Below are 19894 nucleotides of genomic sequence, written 5' to 3'. Positions count from 1 at the left end.
GTCTCTGTGCTTCACACCAATGGGATCTAGTGCGCCTGCGCTGGATCAAATCGGTGATCCATCGCAGGCGCACTAGATCCCATTGGTGTGAATGCACAGATGACCACTCGAAGATCACCAGTTACTGGTAAGCAACCTGTTTATCTTCTTCGTGGTCTCTGTGCTTCACACCAATGGGATCTAGTGCGCCTGCGTTGGATCACCGATTTGATCCAGCGCAGGCGCACTAGATCCCATTGGTGTGAATGCACAGATGACCACTCGAAGATCACCAGTTACTGGTAAGCAACCTGTTTTTTTCAGGAGGCACCTTGGGAGTCCCCGTGGCTCACTTTGGTCCTGTTTTTGCAGGCTGCAGTCAGCTCTAGTGACCTGGCATAGTTGCTTGTCAGGGTGTCAGTCTTCTGCAAAAACATCTCCTGGTCCATCCTCCCCCCCCCCCTCAGGTCGTCACTCCAAGGGTGTAGCCAAGACAGTCACTAAGCAACGCGTGGAATCACACTTTGACTTGGAACTGCGTGCCGCTGTGATGCATGACATCCTGGACATGATGCCCGAGGGGATCAAGCAGAACAAGGCTCGGACCATCCTGCAGCACCTGAGCGAAGCCTGGCGCTGCTGGAAAGCCAATATCCCTTGGAAGGCAAGTGCCGCGCAGATCCCTCCCTGCCTCCCCCTCCCCTTATGCCTCCGCCTCCCCTAATCCGCCCTTTCTCTTCTTGCCAGGTGCCTGGGCTGCCGACTCCCATCGAGAACATGATCTTGAGGTATGTGAAAGCGAAAGCCGACTGGTGGACAAACACGGCCCACTACAACCGGGAACGTATCCGCCGGGGGGCCACCGTGGACAAGACGGTCTGCAAGAAGAACCTGGGCCGCTTGACTAGGCTGTACCTGAAGGCAGAGCAGGAACGGCAGCACAACTATCTGAAGGTGAGTGACGCTTGGGGGGGGGGTTGTCTGCTTGGGGCGGGGCGGGGCCCTCGCGTGGGCCAGCAACAGCAGCAGCAGCACACTGAACGCTGAACTTGGCTTGCAGGATGGCCCGTACATCACAGCGGAGGAGGCCGTGGCCGTCTACACCACCACTGTGCACTGGCTGGAGAGTCGGCGGTTTTCGCCCATTCCTTTCCCTCCCCTGTCCTACAAGCATGACACCAAGCTACTGATTCTGGCCTTGGAGCGGCTGAAGGAAGCCTACAGGTAAGTGCAGCTGGACCCAGGCAAGCAAGGGTCGGTGGCGGAGATCTCTCTCCCAGGGGACAGTTACTGGAGCACTCCATAATGGACTCTGGGAGGCTCCTTTCCCGAGGGACTGGGGACCAAAGAGCACCAGTACGACTCTCCCAACTTTCCTCCTCCCCAGTGTAAAGTCCCGTCTGAATCAGTCGCAGCGAGAGGAACTGGGCCTCATTGAACAGGCGTACGACAACCCCCACGAGGCCTTGTCCCGCATCAAGCGACACCTGCTGACACAGCGAGCTTTCAAGGAGGTGAGCCTCTGGGGGAGAGGAGGACTGAGTTGACGTTCAGTCACTGCCTTCAAAGTCAGCCCCAGTTGACCCAGCTGTTTGATTGGTTTGTTTTTTATATTATGTTTTAATTATGAGGCACCTTTATCAGGACTTTGGAAACGTGGCACAGAAGTATCTTAAATAAGTCATTCTTTGCTGGCCCCTGAATCGGTTCCTCTTCTCTGATCTCCTTGGCCAGGTGGGCATTGAGTTCATGGACCTCTACAGCCACCTGGTCCCAGTGTATGACGTGGAGCCTCTGGAGAAGATCACTGATGCCTACCTGGACCAGTATCTGTGGTACGAGGCCGACAAGAGGCGGCTCTTTCCTCCCTGGATCAAACCAGCTGACACGGAGCCCCCTCCATTGCTCGTGTACAAGTGGTGCCAAGGTGAGACCGAGACAGGTTTGGAGGTGCTGTTTGACACCTTACGCGGACCCCGGGAACTTCTCACTCTCCAATGAATAGAGCCCTCCCCACTGGCAACCGCTTTGAGCAAGAGAAGTCATCTTCCTCCTAGGGAAAGGGGCTGTGAGGCTCTGGCCACACAGCAGTCAATCATAGAATTATAGAATGTTAGAGTTGGAAGGGACCTTGCAGGTCATCTAGTCCAACCCCTGCACTCTGCAGGAGCATAGCCAAAAGATAGCCCTACAACATACCCAAAAGATAGCCCTACAACATACCCAAAAGATGGTCGTCCAGGCTCCGCTTGAAAACATCCAGCGAAGGAGCATCCACCACCTCCCGAGACAGTCTGTTCCACTGCTCGACCACTCCTACAGTTAGGAAGTCTCTCCTGATATTTAGCTGGTAACGACTCCCTTGTAATTTCTACCCATTAGATCTAGTCTTGCAATCCGGAGCAAGAGAGAATAGATCCGCTCCATCTTCTACATGACAGCCTTTCAAATACTTGAAGACTGCGATCATGTTCCCTCTAAGCCTTCTCTTTCCCAGGCTAAACATACCCAACTCTTTCAGCCTTTCCTCGTAAGACTTGGATTCCAACCCTCTCACCATCCTGGTTACCCTGGGTGGCTTATTCCAGGAGGTTGTGGGTCACTGACAGCAGTATTTGCAAGCAAGTGGGCGGGTTGAGACGAGCGCTTTCTGACCCACCCGTCTGCTTCCTCAGGCATCAACAACCTGCAGGATGTGTGGGAGACCAGCGAAGGGGAGTGCAATGTAATGCTGGAGTCGCGCTTTGAGAAGATGTACGAGAAAATCGACTTGACGCTGCTCAACAGGCTGCTGCGCCTCATCGTTGACCACAACATTGCTGACTACATGACGGCCAAGAACAACGTTGTTATCAACTACAAGGTACTCCCTTGGCACGGCGTGCCTATGTTCGTGCCCCATCTGCTAGCCCGGGGCTGGAGCACTCTATGGCAGCTGCTGATGTGCTTCTCTCCCCCCCCCCCCAGGACATGAACCACACCAACTCCTACGGGATCATCCGGGGCCTGCAGTTTGCCTCCTTCATCGTCCAGTACTACGGGCTGGTGATGGACCTGCTTGTGCTTGGCCTCCACCGGGCCAGTGAGATGGCCGGTCCCCCGCAGATGCCCAACGACTTCCTCAGCTTCCAGGATATTGCCACTGAAGTGGCCCACCCCATCCGCCTCTTCTGCAGATACATCGACCGCATCCATATATTCTTCAGGTACTTCCATGGGGGGGAGGTGCTGCAGAGTTTCTGTGAGGCTCAGCAAAGGGGGGAAGGGGGTCGTGGCTCAGTGGCAGAGCCTTGCCTGGCAGGCAGGAAGGTCCCAGGTTCAGTCCCCAGACATATAAGGACCAGGCTGTAGGTGGTGTGAAAGGGCCTCTGTTTGAGATCTTGGACAGCTGCTGCCAGTTGAGTAGGCAGCACTGACCTTGATGGGCCCGTGGTCTGATTCAGCATAAGGCAGCTTCATGTGTGCATCCACAGTGGTGTCATCCAGTATGTTCAGTGCTGAACAGCAGCAATAGGGAAAGCTCTCAGTTGTGCTGGCTTAAATCAATCGTCCCTCTGGTCCAGCACCGTGTTCTGCACAGTGGCCAGCCAGATGCCCCTGGAAGGTTACCGAGGCGGTCCAAGCCATCTTCCTTTCTTGCCCCCTGCCCCAGCATTCAGAGGGTCACTGCTTCTGAATGTGGTGTCCGCTTAATGGTCATGGCTCATAGCCATTAAGGGACTTCTCCTCCATGAACTTGTACAGTACTATAAGGCTAACTGAACTGGGGGCCATCACTGTATACTGAGGCTGGGAGTTGCACAAGTTAATGAAGAAGGTACTTACTTTTGTCTGCCCATCAACTACTTTGGCTGCCTGTGAGTTCTAATATGATTGGGGGTGGGGGGGAGCTTCTCTGGGAGGAATGATAGCCTAGATGTGGAAGGCGGCCTAGTGAGGATTGTTTCAGGTGCCCAAAGACCCGTTCCTCCGCCTGCCTCTGGCCCTGAGGCTGCTGCTGCTGTGACCCGGCTCGCAGGCCATGGAAGTGAAGCCCTTCCCTGGAGGGGAGCATGCAGGGGCTTCTGAGAGCTACTTAGGTTCCTGCAGCCGGAGGCCAAGGGTGGAAAGGCATAGGCTGACTCTTCTGTCAGTCAAGGGAGTGAACGGTGGGGTGCTTCATGTCTTTCCCTCACCCAAAAGGCCTCAGATTTGGGGAGGGAGGGGTCTGCCTCACCCATGTAATTGCTCTCGTTTCTTATGATAAGTGAGACCTGAAACATCCTGCGTGGCAGCCCCCCCTTCCTACATCCCTCCCCCAAACGATGAATGTATTTCTAATGGTTTTTATTCTCTCCAAGAAAGAAGATTTCACAGCATTTGACCATTTGTTTTCCATTGCTGAACTGTCCTGATCCAGAGTCTTCCTAACGTCCAGGGCTCTTTTTGTAGCAGGAACTCCTTTGCATATTAGGCAACACACACCTAATGTGGCCAATCCTCCAAGAGCTTACAGAGCTCTTCTTACACAGGCTACTGTAAACTCTTGGAGGATTGGCTACATTAGGGGTGTGTCGCCTAATAGGCAAAGGAGTTTCTACTACAAAAGGAGCCCTGCTAACATCTATATGAGTTGAGCTACTGGCGGGTTGAAACTGTCCGAAGTCAACTGGGCAGGGTTTATCCCAGTCTGAACAGCATAAATCCAGACCTCCATCTAGCCCAACCCCTTTTTGCCGACTTCCATCATTTAGCTTGGCCCCCAGGAGGCTAATTCCAGCCATCCTGTGCAGACTTCAGACTTGAATTGTCCTGTTCTCTGCCCTTCTTCAGATTCACAGCGGATGAGGCAAGGGACCTGATCCAGCGCTACCTCACGGAGCACCCAGACCCCAACAACGAGAACATTGTGGGCTACAACAACAAGAAGTGCTGGCCCAGGGATGCCCGCATGCGCCTCATGAAGCACGACGTCAACCTGTGAGTCGGGTGTCTGGGAGGGTGGAGGGGGTGTCGGCTGCTCTTCTGCCCACCAACCCTGCACGGCGGGCTTTCTGAGCCAGGGGCAACTGACTCTCCTCTCCCCTCCCCCGCCCAGTGGCCGTGCTGTGTTTTGGGACATCAAGAACCGGCTGCCTCGCTCAGTCACCACGGTGCAGTGGGAGAACAGCTTTGTGTCGGTGTACAGCAAGGATAACCCCAACCTGCTGTTCAACATGTGTGGCTTCGAATGCCGGATCCTCCCCAAGTGTCGTACCAGTTACGAAGAGTTCACCCACAAGGATGGGGTGTGGAACCTGCAGAACGAGGTGAGAAGAAGAGGAAGAGGAGGAGGAGTTTGGATTTATACCCCGCCCTTCACTTGGAGTCTCAGAGCGGCTTCCAAACTCCTTTCCCTCCCCCTCCCCACAACAGACACCCTGTGAGGTGGGTGGGGCTGAGAGAGCTCTGACAGAAACGGCTCTTTTTCGAGGACAGCTCTTATCAGAACTATGGCTTGAAGAATGGAGTGACTTTAAAATATATCTGGAAAAGAACTGGGATGTGAAACAAAATTTAATATGTTTAGATCAATATTAAGTTAAACGATGTTATCTTGAGATTGTAATGATAAGAAAATGATATAATGGATGAAGTATAGTAAGGTGGAGTTGGGGGGGGGAAGCATTGCGGGAAGCCACAGAGGGGAAGGGAGGAAATGGGAATGGGGTAAACAATGGTAAAGTGAAAATGATTGAATGTTAAATGTTGAATTCCTATGAAAATAAAAACTTTGTTTACAAAAAAAAAAAAGAACTATGGCTTGCCCAAGGCCATCCAGCCAGGTGCAAGTGGAGGAGTGGGGAAGCAAACCCGGTTCTCCCAGATTAGACTCCGGGCACTTAACCACTACACCAAACTGGGTTTGGGAGAGAAGAGGCTGGGAAAGAGCTGCAGCCGACTGGCCTGGGAGAGGGGGGGAGAGCGAGCGGGCTGGCACTGGAGTTTACCGTTGGGTTAAACGGAGCCTTGCGGCTGATGGCCTGACCGCCACTTTTGCAGGTGACCAAAGAGCGCACGGCTCAGTGCTTCTTAAGAGTGGACGACGAATCCATGCAGCGGTTCCACAACAGAGTCCGGCAGATCCTTATGGCCTCCGGATCCACGACCTTCACGAAGGTAAGCCGGGGAGAAGTCTTGGTCCAGTGGCTCATGGGGTTGCCCCGGTGGCGAGGCTGAGGCCTTTGTCCTCCCATCCTCCTTGCAGATCGTGAACAAGTGGAACACGGCGCTGATCGGCCTGATGACCTACTTCCGGGAGGCTGTGGTGAACACGCAGGAACTGCTGGACCTGCTGGTGAAGTGCGAGAACAAAATCCAGACTCGGATCAAGATCGGCCTGAACTCCAAAATGCCCAGTCGCTTCCCGCCGGTGGTCTTCTACACACCGAAGGAGCTGGGAGGCCTGGGCATGCTGTCCATGGGGCACGTTCTCATCCCCCAGTCTGATCTCAGGTAGGCTGAGCTCCATTTCAGAGCTCGTAGCGCTCAGATAGTTCAGGGGTGTCAGACATATGGCTCGTGGGCCAGAACTGGCCCATCCAGGGCTCTTAGCCAGCCCACGAGCATCTGGTCATGACCTTTATTGCCAGATGACAGAGGTTGTCCATGATGTCCCTGTTATACTGTCCCCATGCGAATGCATAATGAGCGGCAGAGATGGGAGGGTGGGCATCAGGGAGATTCTGTAAGGAAATACTGTAAGCGTGTTAACGTTTTAAGCATGTTTGTATTTTGAGTAAAAATATCATTAATCAGGTTTACCTGTGTCCTTCATAAAGTTTGTATCTCCAGTACCTGGCATTACTTTTTATGGCACATGTGTGCCTGGCCCAACGAGGTGACATATGCGTCCGATCCAGCCCTCATAACATATGATTTTGACACCTCTGACGTAGTTCTTCATCCCTGGTTGCTGGCTTCCATCACATGGCTTTCCCTTATCTTCTCTGCCACAGGTGGTCCAAACAGACAGACGTGGGCATCACTCACTTCCGGTCAGGGATGAGCCATGAGGAGGACCAGCTGATCCCCAACTTGTACCGCTACATTCAGCCATGGGAGAGCGAGTTCATTGACTCCCAGCGGGTGTGGGCGGAATACGCGCTGAAGAGGCAGGAGGCCATCGCTCAGAACAGGTGTGTTTCGGGCGGGCCCGGGGTCTGTTCCAGCCCTGTCCTCCTGATTTATTGCTGAGGCGTGGGCGCTCGCTTGAAAAGTGGCCTTGTTGCTGCAGTCCACTGAAGAATCACCCACTGTGACCCCCACCAACCCCCTCGCTTCATGGGGTGGCTAAGGGAAGATCTTTCTTTGCGGGGACTCTAGGTAGGGAGCCAACCGTGCGTCTGTCTGACTTCCTTTGTAGGCGCCTGACTCTGGAGGATCTGGAAGACTCCTGGGACAGGGGCATCCCTCGCATCAACACCCTCTTTCAGAAAGACCGGCACACTCTTGCCTACGACAAGGGCTGGAGGGTCAGGACAGATTTCAAACAGTACCAGGTATGAGTCAGAGAAACGGGGAGGCAGTGTTCCCTCTAAGCTGAGTTAGCGTGAGCTAGCTCACAGGGTTTTTTTAGCCTCCGGCTCACACAGTTTTGTCTCAGCTCAGGAAGGATGGCGCCTGAGCAAACTCATTTACGCGGCAGCCAAGTCGCTCGCTCACAACTTTAATGCCAGTAGCTCACAAAGTAGGATTTTTGCTCACAAGACTCCACAGCTTAGAGGGAGCATTGGATGATCTGGAAGAATCCTTTCCTCCTACCTAAGTAGGCCAGTGGCTTGCTCCCCCCCCCCCCCCTCTCCCCACACTTTGCCCTCCCCCCCCCCCCCCGCCTCTCCACACACTTCGAAGCCTTTGATTGCTGCATTGGCCTGGACCCCACCCTCTTAACATTGCCCGCTCCTGTTTCCCATCACCCAGGTTCTGAAGCAGAATCCTTTCTGGTGGACTCATCAGCGCCACGACGGGAAGCTGTGGAACCTGAACAACTATCGCACAGACATGATCCAAGCTCTCGGCGGTGTGGAGGGTATCCTGGAACACACACTCTTCAAAGGGACCTATTTCCCAACCTGGGAGGGTCTGTTCTGGTAAGGAGGTCGTGGCGCAGTGGACTGTGGTACCTCTGCAGACTTGATTGGCTGTGGTACCTCCACCGACCTTCCAGACCTGATCGGCTTTCTCATTGTGTCGCAGGGAAAAGGCCAGTGGGTTTGAGGAGTCCATGAAGTGGAAGAAGCTGACCAATGCCCAGCGCTCTGGTCTGAACCAGATCCCCAACAGAAGGTTCACCCTCTGGTGGTCTCCCACCATCAACAGGGCCAATGTGAGTAGTCTCCCTCAACTCTTCCAGGTTTGGCCAGCACTAAATCCCATCTGATCCTTTGACTTTCCTCGTCCTGGGAGGAAGCATGCGGGAGAATGACATTGTTACAAGGTCACAGGCAGCCTTTTCTTTCCATCTTGGAGCGTGCATCAGCCCCAGGGCGGCCACTGTGTGTCTAGCAGGTCCAGTTCCATCTCCTTTCTTCCCCAGGTGTACGTGGGCTTCCAGGTGCAGCTTGACTTGACAGGCATCTTCATGCACGGCAAGATTCCCACCCTGAAGATCTCCCTCATCCAGATCTTCCGAGCCCACTTGTGGCAGAAGATCCACGAGAGCATCGTCATGGATCTGTGTCAGGTGAGGAGAAGGGGAGCCAGAGCTTAAGGGAGCGGCAAGGCAGCAAACAAACAGGAATCAGGTCATCTTCCCTGGTTCCCAGGCATGTGCCCCATCCGGCAGCTGCAAGCGCACCCCGCTTGCATACTTGAGCTTCCCTCCCCCTTAACTGAAATGGTTCCGTCTGCTGGGCAGGTCTTTGACCAGGAACTGGACGCCCTGGAGATTGAGACAGTGCAAAAGGAGACAATCCACCCCAGGAAGTCCTACAAGATGAACTCCTCCTGTGCAGACATACTCCTCTTTGCCTCGTACAAGTGGAACGTGTCCCGGCCATCGCTGCTGGCAGATTCCAAGTAAGTGCTACGTGTTCCTTGGCCCTAGTGGCACCAGGGTCTGCCAGGAACCGGGAGGACTGCTGCCAGCTGCTTGCTTTTTCCTTCCTACCCAGGGACGTGATGGACAGCACCACCACGCAGAAGTACTGGATCGACATCCAGCTGCGCTGGGGCGACTATGACTCTCACGACATCGAGCGCTACGCCCGGGCCAAGTTCCTCGACTACACCACAGACAACATGAGCATCTACCCCTCCCCCACCGGCGTTCTCATTGCCATCGATCTGGCCTACAACCTGCACAGGTGGGTGAGAGGGAGGTGGGGCGTGGGTGGGTGTGCTTGGGGGGCGTGGCAGATCGCTTGTTCCTCTAGCTGCAGGGCTGGGGCCTCTAGTGACATCGTAAGAGGGGGCTTTTGTGGTCTTTAGTATCCTGTTTGGTTCCTGATTTGTTCTGGTGGCTACCAAGAGGAGGTAAAAATTGTGCAAACTAAGCAAATACAGTCACAGTTGCATCATCCCTTTGTACTGCAAAATACTGCTTCCTTTGGCAGGTGACTTGAGTGGTATTCAGTGTCAATAAACCAGCAGTCTCTGGGATGCGCAAGCAGCCAGATAGGGGAGGGGCTGACTCTTGACCTTAGTGACGGATGGGTCTCTCTCTTTTTCTAGTGCCTATGGGAACTGGTTTCCTGGGAGCAAGCCCCTGATCCAGCAGGCCATGGCCAAGATCATGAAGGCCAACCCTGCCCTCTATGTGCTGCGGGAGCGGATCCGCAAAGGCCTCCAGCTTTACTCTTCGGAGCCCACGGAGCCCTACCTGTCCTCTCAGAATTACGGGGAGCTTTTCTCCAACCAAATCATCTGGTTTGTGGATGACACCAATGTGTACAGAGTCACCATTCACAAGGTGAGAGGCAAGGCTCTCGGTGGGGCAAGGGCGGAGTTTCCCCGTGTCTCGTCCTTCTAGAGGTTGCCCATGTTGTGCAATCCATGTGCTAAACCTTGCGGCAGGATAGAAACGTCTAACAAAGGTTCTTTCTTCCAGACGTTCGAAGGGAACTTGACAACAAAGCCCATCAACGGGGCCATCTTTATCTTCAATCCCCGCACGGGGCAGCTCTTCCTGAAGATCATCCATACGTCCGTGTGGGCAGGGCAGAAGCGATTGGGCCAGGTGAGGATGGGATGAAGAAAGGGTCTGCCTCAGATTTGGAGGAGGGAAGAGTCCAGCTGGTGTAGTGGTTAAGTGCGCGGACTCTAATCTGGGAGAACCAGGTTTGATCCCCCATTCTTCCACTCGCAGCTGCTGGATGACCTTGGGCAAGCCATAGTTCTGTCAGAGCTGTCCTTGAAAAACAGCAGATTCTTTCAGAGCTCTCTCAGCCCCCCTACCTCACAGGATGTCTGTTGTGGGGTGGGGAAGGGAAAGGAGTTTGTAAACTGCTCTGAGTGAAGGGCCATGGGGTATAAATCCAATCTCTTCTTCTCTCTCAGCCCCACCTACCTCACAGGGTGTCTGTTGTGGGGAGGGGAAGGGAAAGGGGTTTGTAAGCCGCTCTGAGACACCTTTGGGTAGTGAAGGGCCATGGGGTATAAATCCAATCTCTTCTTCTCTCTCAGCCCCACCGACCTCGCAGGGTGTCTGTTGTGGGGAGGGGAAAGGAAAGGAGTTTGTAAGCTGCTCTGAGACTCCGAGTGAAGGGTGGGGTATAAATCCAATCTCCTCCTCTTCTTCTTCTTCTCTTCTTCTTCTGTGCTTTGAGCCTTAGTCCTGAAAGGTGTGGCAGACCAGTTGGTGGTTCTCCATGCTGTGCTCTTACTCAGAAACTCTTTCTTCCTCCAGCTGGCCAAGTGGAAGACAGCTGAAGAGGTGGCGGCCTTGATCCGATCCTTACCCGTGGAGGAGCAGCCGAAACAGATTATCGTAACCAGGAAGGGCATGTTGGATCCTCTGGAGGTAGGCGGGAGAGGGGTTCTCCTTCGGAGGGTTGCCTGGGAGAAAGCAGAGGAGCTGAGTTGACTTCGGATTGCCGGAGGTATCTGCAGCGTTATTCTGTGGTCTTTTCTCTGACCTGCTCCTGCTCTCCAGGTGCACTTGCTGGATTTCCCCAACATTGTGATCAAAGGCTCAGAGCTGCAGCTGCCCTTCCAAGCCTGCCTGAAAGTGGAGAAGTTTGGAGACCTCATCCTGAAGGCGACAGAACCCCAGATGGTTCTCTTCAACCTCTATGATGATTGGCTGAAGACGATTTCTTCCTACACGGTAAGGTTGTCGGTGTGGAGCCAGTCAGGCAGGCCTTAGTCCAGTGAGTGGCTCAGACCACCTTCTTTATTCCACTCTGATTGTCTGTCACGGGTGACCAGGGGCCTCAGGATCAGTGCTCCCTCTAAGCTGTGGAGCCTTGTGAGCTAGCAGTAAATTTGTGAGCAAGCGATGTGGCTACTGCATAAATAAATTTGCTCTGGAGCCCTCCTTCCTGAGCTCAGACAAAATGTGTGAGCCGGAGGCTAAAAAACTGTGAACTAGCTCACCTTAGAGGGAACACTGCTCAGGATGTGTCCCCAGGTGAGAAGCCCTGGACAGTCTGCGTCCAGACTCTTTTTCCTGTAAAAAGAATGTCATGCTTAAGCGATCTCTGTCTGATCTGTCCTTTTACTCTAGGCATTCTCCCGTCTGATTCTCATTCTTCGAGCACTGCATGTGAACAATGACCGGGCCAAGGTCATCTTGAAGCCAGACAAGACCACCATCACTGAGCCTCACCACATCTGGCCCACCTTGACCGATGAAGAATGGATCAAGGTGGAGGTGCAGCTGAAGGATCTGATCCTGGCTGACTATGGCAAGAAAAACAAGTAGGCAGCCCTTGTGGGGAGTCTCTTTGTTCATGGGGAAGGAAGTCCCAGTATGTAACGACTTCTGTTCCCAATCAGAGCATGGAGTGGGGTGGGGTAGGGTAGGGTAGGGTAGCGTAGGATGGGACTCAAAAATTGAACTCTGCCAGTTTGGTGTAGTGGTTAAGTGGCCGGATTGTAATCTGGGAGAACCGGGTTTGATTCCCCACTCCTCCACTTGCTCCTGCTGGATGACCTTGGGCAAGCCATAGTTCTGGCACAGCTGTTCTTGAAAAAGAGCCGTTTCTGTCAGAGCTTTCTCAGCCCCGCCTACCTCGCAGGGTGTCTGTTGTGGGGAGGTGAAGCGAAAAGGAGTTTGTAAGCCGCTCTGAAACTCGCTTGGGTGGTGAAGGGTGGGGGATAAATCCAATCTCTTCCTCCTCCTCCTCTTCTTCTTCTTCACTGTAACCTCCACCATATGCCCTTTCCCACTTTCTCTCTCCCTGCCAGTGTAAACGTGGCTTCTCTGACGCAGTCCGAGATCCGGGACATCATCCTGGGCATGGAGATTTCGGCTCCTTCGCAGCAGCGGCAGCAGATCGCAGAGATCGAGAAGCAGACCAAGGAGCAGTCGCAGCTGACAGCCACACAGACGCGGACTGTGAACAAACACGGCGATGAGATCATCACGTCCACCACCAGCAACTACGAGACACAGACCTTCTCCTCCAAGACAGAGTGGCGTGTCAGGTGGGCAGCAAAGCGCTGGCGGTGGGCTTGAAGGGGGGTGGCTTTTCCAGGGGAGGAGTTTTGTCCCGAAACACTCAAGAACCCTCTGTTCCTCCCCCCCTCCCCCCAAAACAGGGCCATTTCTGCAGCCAATCTCCACTTACGGACAAACCACATCTATGTCTCGTCGGATGATATCAAGGAGACCGGCTACACCTACATCCTCCCCAAGAACGTTCTGAAAAAGTTCATCTGCATTTCAGACCTACGCGCGCAAGTGGGTCTCCTAGGTGGGGGGGGGGGGGGGGAAGGGGGAAGGGGGTGGCCCGGGGGAGGTGGTTCCTCAACTTGGGTGTGATGTTTGGGCTGCGATTTGAGCCAGTTCCAAGCTTTGGGGGGCTCTAGGCAGATGGTTCCCAGGACCTGCTGTTCCCCACCATCAGGTACTCAACAGTTTGAGCCAGTTCCAGGATTTTGGGGGGCTCTAGGCAGATGGTTCCCAGGACCTGCTGTTCCCCACCATCAGGTACTCAACAGTTTGAGCCAGTTCCAAGTTTTTGGGGGCTTTAGGCAGATGGTTCCCAGGACCTGCTGTTCCCCACCATCAGGTACTCAACAGTTTGAGCCAGTTCCAAGTTTTGGGGGGCTCTAGGTTTCCAGGACCTGCTGTTCCCCACCATCAGGTACTCAACACCTTCCTTTCTGTCTGCTTGTGTGAGCTTCCCTTCTTTGCTTGCAAGCCCTACTGCTGCTCAGGGTTACAGCTGCCTGCCACCATTTTCCCCAGTGGCGCGGGGCACTGTGTGCAGCAGGGGGGCACGGGTGACGGAAGGCTAGCAAGCAAGTGGGCAGGGGGTGCCATCATCATTGGACCCTGGCAGCTGCCCCACCTGAGGCATGCTGATGCCGCCCCTGGCTGCAGTGCTCCCTATTCATGCTTATTACAGAAAAATCAGGGGCCTCTGTCCACTCCCATCTCCCCTTGTCGCTTCTGCAGTCTCCTTGACCTTGTTGCCCAGTGAGGTAACTGTTGGCCTCTGCCTTCTTCTGCGTAGTTGTTAGATTGAAAAGGAAATGTTTAAGAACATAAGAGAAGCCAGTGTTGGATCAGGCCAATGGCCCATCTAGTCCAACACACTGGCACACAGTGGCCAAGAATACCAGGTGCCATCAGGCGGTGGGGCCACAATAGGGACTAAATCCTGGACCTTCATCTCCTACCTCCCTGTTTGTGTAAAGTTCTGCTTGGTGGCCTGGATTGGCGGCTGCTCATGGGAAGATGCCTGTTTTCCAGATTGCAGGGTACCTGTACGGAGTGAGCCCCCCCGATAACCCCCAGGTGAAAGAGATCCGGTGCATCGTGATGGTGCCCCAGTGGGGAACTCATCAGACCGTTCACCTCCCTGGCCAGCTGCCCCAGCACGAGTATCTCAAGGTGAGTCTGGCTGAGACATCTGGAATGTGATGGGAGAAGTAGTAGTTGCAGCCAGGGTGGCTGGGGGGGGGGGTGTTGTTTCCTATAGCGGGCCTTTTATTTCCTGTCTCCAGAAGAGGGCGTGTATGTATCTGCCACCTTGGTTCAGAGCTGTCCTCCTTGGACTGTTCACAGTCCCTCACAAGCAGGGAGCGGGGGAAAGTGCCTGTGGATTCACGGCCTTGGTTTCTGCTCGTTTTGTACCAGAAGGGGCTCTAGCTCCCAACCCCACCCCCTCACCTCCATCCCGGCAAGCTTTCCCTTCCTCTCGTATTTGTAGGTCTGAAGTTGTAACGAGTCCCGTCCTGGTCCCCATGACTTTCCTGCCTCTAATGGAGTGCTCCAACTGGGCTTTCCTGTCAGGCAGCATCTCTAGTCAGGGTGGGAACAGATCAGACTTTTAGCCTGCTTACAAAATATAAAGTACAATATATATCCAAGATCATATAGGAAACCAATTGATTCCGTGTCTCTTTAAAGTCAGGCCTTTCCCCAATTATAGTGTCAGCAATGAAGACTTCAGCTTTATCTCCTCCTAGCTGAATCACTGTGCTTAAAATGTAAAGGTAAAGGTTTCCCTTGCTCGAAAGCTGGTTGAATCCGACTCTAGGGGGCAGTGCTCATCTCCATTTCCAAGCCGAAGAGCCAGCGCTGTCCGAAGATGTTTCCGTGGTCATGTGGATGGCAAGACTAAAGGCCGAGGTGCACGGAACATGGTTACCTTCCCACCAAAGCGGTACCTATTTATCCACTTGCAATTTCTTGCTTTCAAACTGCTAGGTCGGGGCCAGCTCTCGCCAACCTAGCAGTTCAAAAGCAAGAAATTGCAAGTAGATAAATAGGTATCGCTTCGGTGGGAAGGTATCCGCATTCTGTGCACCTCGGTGTTTATCAGCATGTGAATCACAGTCTCACTCGCAGGAGCCTACTCTTCGCTCTTGAGGATTCCCGAGACTAAAGCCTGATGAAGTTGGGTGTTACATCTTACAAGTTGTCAGTGCAACATCACTTTTAAACGTCTCTCGGAAAGCTGGACCCAGCCTTACGTTCTTGTCAGTCGAATGCCATAATAGGCAGATCCGACTTTGAAAAAGCCTTCTTGAAACAGGGTACACAGCTAGCTTCCAGATGGAACCTGCTGTAAAATTGAATGGCTTGACCACTTGTGGATGAAGATAAAGCCGAAGCCTTCATTGCTGACACTGTAATTGGGAAAAGACCTGACACCGAGTCAGTTGGTTTCCGATATGATCTTGGATGTTTATTGTACTTCAAATTTTGTAAGTGGGCTAAAAGTCTGTTTTTGTTAGTAGTCAGTTTAGCTCTCAGTTGAGCCAGGTTGCATGTTAAGTTGGACGAGGAGGGTGTGTGTGTGAGAGAGGCAGCAAGCGGGCCTATTGAGAGTCTGCCGAAGATTTGCAAGTGACAGGCAGGAGTGGCAGTTGAGACAGTTTGGTGTAGTGGTTAAGTGTGTGGACTCTAATCTGGGAGAACCGGGTTTGGTTCCCCACTCCTCCACTTGCACCTGGCGGAATGACCTTGGGCAAGCCGAAGTTCTGATAAGAGCTGTTCTTGAAAAAGAGCAGTCTCTGTCAGAGCTCTCTCAGCCCCGCCCACCTCACAGGGTGTCTGTTGTGGGGAGGGGGAAGGAAAAGGAGTTTGTGAGCCGCTCTGAGACACCTTTGGGTAGTGAAGGGCGGGGTATAAATCCAATCTCTTCTTCTTCGTCAGGGCAAGCAATAGCCAAATGGCTTTGGGGAGGCTGGACAAGCAGGGATCCCCCATCTCTGTTTTTCTCTCACCGTCCCCTTGAGCCACAGTGAGGGAAACTAAAAGGTGTAGGCTAATCCTATCCCCCCCCCCTTTTCAAATTTAGGAAATGGAGCCCCTGGGATGGATTCACACCCAGCCGAATGAGTCTCCTCAGCTCTCGCCACAGGATGTCACAACTCATGCCAAAGTCATGGCTGAGAATCCCTCGTGGGATGGAGAAAAGACCATCATTATAACCTGCAGGTGAGTCCAGAGAGCAAAGACTGGGATGTGGTCAGGACCACGGGAACTGTGTGTCTCCTACTTGCATAGTTCCATCAGTGAGAGGGGCTCAGTCTTTGGGGGGAGGGGTCTGCTTTTGTGCTCATCATGGTTCTTCTCCCCACCTCACCCCCCGCAGTTTCACCCCTGGCTCCTGCACCTTGACCGCCTACAAGCTGACCCCCAGTGGCTACGAGTGGGGCAGGCAGAACACAGACAAAGGGAACAACCCCAAGGGCTACCTGCCCTCCCATTACGAGCGGGTCCAGATGCTCCTGTCCGATCGCTTCCTGGGCTTCTTCATGGTGCCCGCCCAGGGCTCCTGGAACTACAACTTCATGGGTGAGTTAGAGGATCGTTCCCTGGGGTCAGCCGTTCATCACAGCCCACACCCGCTTCTTTGGTCCCTTTCCCCAATGGAAATTTTTTTTATGTGCTGGGAAAGCACCAGGCCTTCTCTCTCCCCAATCCAAGTTCTTGTGTTTTGAACGATGTGAGGGGAACCGCTGTGCTCCGTCTGTGGGGCTTGAACTTCCTGTCGAGCAGGATAGTCTTCCCAGCAAGGAAAAGGGGTTCTGTGTGAGTCGGTGTTTCGTCTTTCTTTCCTGCCATATGTCAGGGCCAGTCGGGCCTCAGCTGTCTTCACCCCTCCGATCTCACCAGCCGCTTCCAGCCAGTCAGGACGTAATTGTTTGGGGGGTATGCCGTTGATCTGCTTCTGTCTTCTCCCAGGTGTCCGTCATGATCCTAACATGAAATACGAGCTGCAGTTGGCGAACCCGAAGGAATTCTACCACGAGGTCCATCGCCCTTCCCACTTCCTCAACTTTGCCCTTCTCCAGGAGGGCGAGGTGTACTCTGCTGATCGAGAAGACCTCTATGCCTAAACCCTGGCTTGGCTGGCTGCCATGCTGGCAGAAATAGAGGACGGTTGACATTCAGCAGCCCGGTGACTGCCGCCCGCCCCGAGGAGTTCACAAACAGCCCCGTGCCCCACCGGCCCACCCTCGTTAGGCTTCCGCATTTAGTTCTGTCAAGGAATCTGTACATGTGATCCATGTGTAGTTTCATCAAATGTTTAATAAACTTTTTATAAATGGGAGCTTTGTGCGAGTCTCCTGTATCAAGGCCGGATGTAGAGGGGAGTCCAATCCGGGAACAGGATAGTACATGAGACAGAGCATGCTCCCAATGACATTTCCTTTGCAGGGAGGCATTTTCTTTTTTTCAACATCTCTTGAGTCTTCGCATTCCTCCCTCAGTGCTAGGTTATGGAAAGGTTCTTGATTAAACCCGTGTGTTATTTACCCACAAGACTCCTATACTGCTTTTTCATCAGACTGGTAATATGAAACAAGGAAAACCAATGAGAACAAGATCAGCAAACAAGAAATAGCCCTGGCCAGTGGCCAACTCCCTGTGCCCTCGCATGACTTCTCCGAGAAAAATGTCCCGTAGCCTTTCCCGGATGTTGAGAGATATCTTTTGAGGGCTGCTCTATCTGTAAACTTCAACAAGCACAAAGGGTAGTGGCCGGGTCTTTGACAGAGGATGGATCATTAAAATCCATGGGGCAGAATCATTCTTCCTTTTTGATAGGGCCCCACTCTGATGAACCAATGTTTGTCAACTGCACTGGTTTTGATTTCAGACGACCTGGAGCATGTGGGGCCTTACAGGTTTGTGTGTTCATGTCTCTCCTCAGTGCCGTACCTACTTTGTGTCCACTTTGGAGCCATATTCTTCTAGCTGAGTGTCTGCACACCCTTCCTTAGCATCCAGCCAACACAGACTTGACTGTAGAGCATGGATAGACCACTCAGTTTCGAAGAAACTGGATTCTGTCATTGGATCAAAAGCACCACTGCAAGTAACATTTGCATTGCTCAGCAGAGCCAAGACAGTGTAGCCATTGTTCTAGCCACACTGTCTCAGCCCTTTTCTCCTTGAAATAGCAGCCATACCATAGGATGTTGGGGAGGGTACAGGTGTGCAGTGTATTGTATATGTGTGGTATTGAGTTGGCAGGTGTGTGTCTATATGGCTTTTGACTTGCAGCAGTGTTCTTGCTGGCGTTCGGTACCAGACAAACGGAGGCCACTTCAGCCCGCTGCTCCATTGTCACAGCCCCAGTTCTGTCCATTTCTATGCCTGCACCCCTAGATGCTGGCATATCTCCAGGTGGGTTAATTGGTATCCAAAGTGTTTCAGTACCATAGCTTAGAACTATTAACCCTACTTTCTGCTCTGCATTTTTAATTTATTGGCTGCCTCAGACTTTTTAATTGCTCAGCTTTGGAGGAAAACCGCATTAAATTCTCCTGTTTATTAACAGAGTTATATCCAAAGTGGCTCACAAAATATTACAAACAATCCGTATAATCAGTTCACAAACCCAGTAATCACACCTGTGCTGGCATACAGAAGCTAGTCAAAAAAGGACTCCCCCAACTCCTCAAGTCATGTGGAAGACCATCCCACAATGTCAGAGCTGCACCCCCAAAAATGCTTGCAAATGGGTTAACACCATCTTGCTTTTACCAAGTGATGGGAGAGTACACAGACACTGCTGGGAGAGATTGTCCTTAAGGGAACAGCAGCTTTGGCACTCAGGATGAGCACCGTGGATAAGACCTAGAAAGAAGTGCGCAAACAAAGCGGACATTTCAAAGCCAGAGAAATCTGTTCAAAGCGGCTGCCCAAAAGTGAGCACCAACACCTGTTTTTGAGAGGTGTCTTTAAGGGCAGCCCTACACAGGGTGTATGACATTACAGTAGTATATGGACCTGCCTTGCGAATTCAGTGCAGCCCAGGAGGAGAAAGAACATTGATACCAAACACAATTAAAGCAATTCTTGAAACTGTATCTACGTGTTTTTCCATCAAAAGTGCAGGATACAGCAAGATGCTGCTGTTTCACTAGATCTGCCCACATGTGATCCTTGCCTTGATAAAAGCTGTCACCCTTCCAACGCATCCTCTGGATTCTGTTTCAGGCTGTCATCCTGTAGGATTTGGCCGAGATACTTACTGCTGAAAGCAGAACAAAGTTCTATTCAAAGTACAAGCTTTTGTGTGCACGCACGCTGCTTTAGATACATCCTGTATCTGAAGAAGTGTGCATGCACACAAAAGCTTATACCCAGAATTAAACTTCACTGGTCTTAAAGGTGCCACTGGACTCAAACTCTGTTCTGCTGCTTCAGACCAACATGGCTACCCGTCTGAATCTATCCACTGCTGAAAGCGTTCTTCAAGGAAGAGGGAGGCGTTTTAGAGGAATAGGGTTGCCAGCCTCCAGGTGGGGCCTGGGGAATCTCCCGCTTTTCCAACTGATGTCCAGCTGGAGAAAATGGCTGCTGGGAAGGGTGGGCTCTGTGGTGTACCCTGCTGAGGCCTCTCCCCAAACCCCGCCCTCTCCCGGATCAACCCCCAAAATCTCCAGGTATTTCCCAACCCGAACCTGGCAACCCTATACAAGAGGAAGATAGGTAATACTGATTTCTTGAATATGGCTGAGTTCCTTTTCAGTTTCAGACGCTGAACTGGAGGCTGTGGAAGGTCGGTAGTTCAGCAGTTCGAGACCCGAGTGTGCCGCATGACAGAGTGAGCTCCCGTCTCTAGTTCCAGCTCCTGCCAACCTAGCAGTTTGAAAGCAAGAAATTGCAAGTAGATAAATAGGTACCACTTCACTGGGAAGGTAACAGCGTTCCGTGCGCCTTGGTTTTTAGTCATGCCGGCCACATGACCACGGAAACGTCTTCGGACAGCGCTGGCTCTTCGGCTTTGAAACGGAGATGAGCACCGCAACCCTAGAG

At 52.7% G+C, this 19894-nt stretch overlaps 1 protein-coding gene across 1 annotated transcript in view; it reads left to right on the top strand.

Annotated features, from left to right (window-relative positions):
• Positions 1-17386, top strand: part of PRPF8 (pre-mRNA processing factor 8) — a 30954-nt gene extending 13568 nt beyond the window's left edge. Inside the window, exons 15-43 of the mRNA XM_015421901.1 lie at positions 447-643; positions 727-933; positions 1040-1203; positions 1367-1493; positions 1714-1906; positions 2655-2842; positions 2947-3185; positions 4792-4938; positions 5057-5267; positions 6001-6117; positions 6206-6453; positions 6957-7136; positions 7364-7499; positions 7921-8090; positions 8197-8326; positions 8537-8683; positions 8858-9018; positions 9114-9305; positions 9673-9910; positions 10049-10177; positions 10847-10960; positions 11093-11266; positions 11666-11859; positions 12349-12588; positions 12703-12844; positions 13862-14002; positions 15918-16057; positions 16215-16417; positions 16808-17386. Coding sequence (XP_015277387.1) covers positions 447-643; positions 727-933; positions 1040-1203; positions 1367-1493; positions 1714-1906; positions 2655-2842; positions 2947-3185; positions 4792-4938; positions 5057-5267; positions 6001-6117; positions 6206-6453; positions 6957-7136; positions 7364-7499; positions 7921-8090; positions 8197-8326; positions 8537-8683; positions 8858-9018; positions 9114-9305; positions 9673-9910; positions 10049-10177; positions 10847-10960; positions 11093-11266; positions 11666-11859; positions 12349-12588; positions 12703-12844; positions 13862-14002; positions 15918-16057; positions 16215-16417; positions 16808-16962 — 5024 coding nt within the window. The 3' untranslated portion in view covers positions 16963-17386. The remainder of the gene's footprint in view (positions 1-446; positions 644-726; positions 934-1039; positions 1204-1366; positions 1494-1713; positions 1907-2654; positions 2843-2946; positions 3186-4791; positions 4939-5056; positions 5268-6000; positions 6118-6205; positions 6454-6956; positions 7137-7363; positions 7500-7920; positions 8091-8196; positions 8327-8536; positions 8684-8857; positions 9019-9113; positions 9306-9672; positions 9911-10048; positions 10178-10846; positions 10961-11092; positions 11267-11665; positions 11860-12348; positions 12589-12702; positions 12845-13861; positions 14003-15917; positions 16058-16214; positions 16418-16807) is intronic.
• Positions 17387-19894: the final 2508 nt, after the last annotated feature.

Source organism: Gekko japonicus, unplaced genomic scaffold (genome assembly GCF_001447785.1).
Source record: "Gekko japonicus isolate JY-2015 unplaced genomic scaffold, Gekko_japonicus_V1.1 scaffold21, whole genome shotgun sequence".
Classification (NCBI taxonomy): domain Eukaryota; kingdom Metazoa; phylum Chordata; class Lepidosauria; order Squamata; family Gekkonidae; genus Gekko; species Gekko japonicus.
The sequence above is the reverse complement of the archived record's forward strand: the minus strand, read 5'-3'. Positions and strand labels throughout refer to the sequence as shown.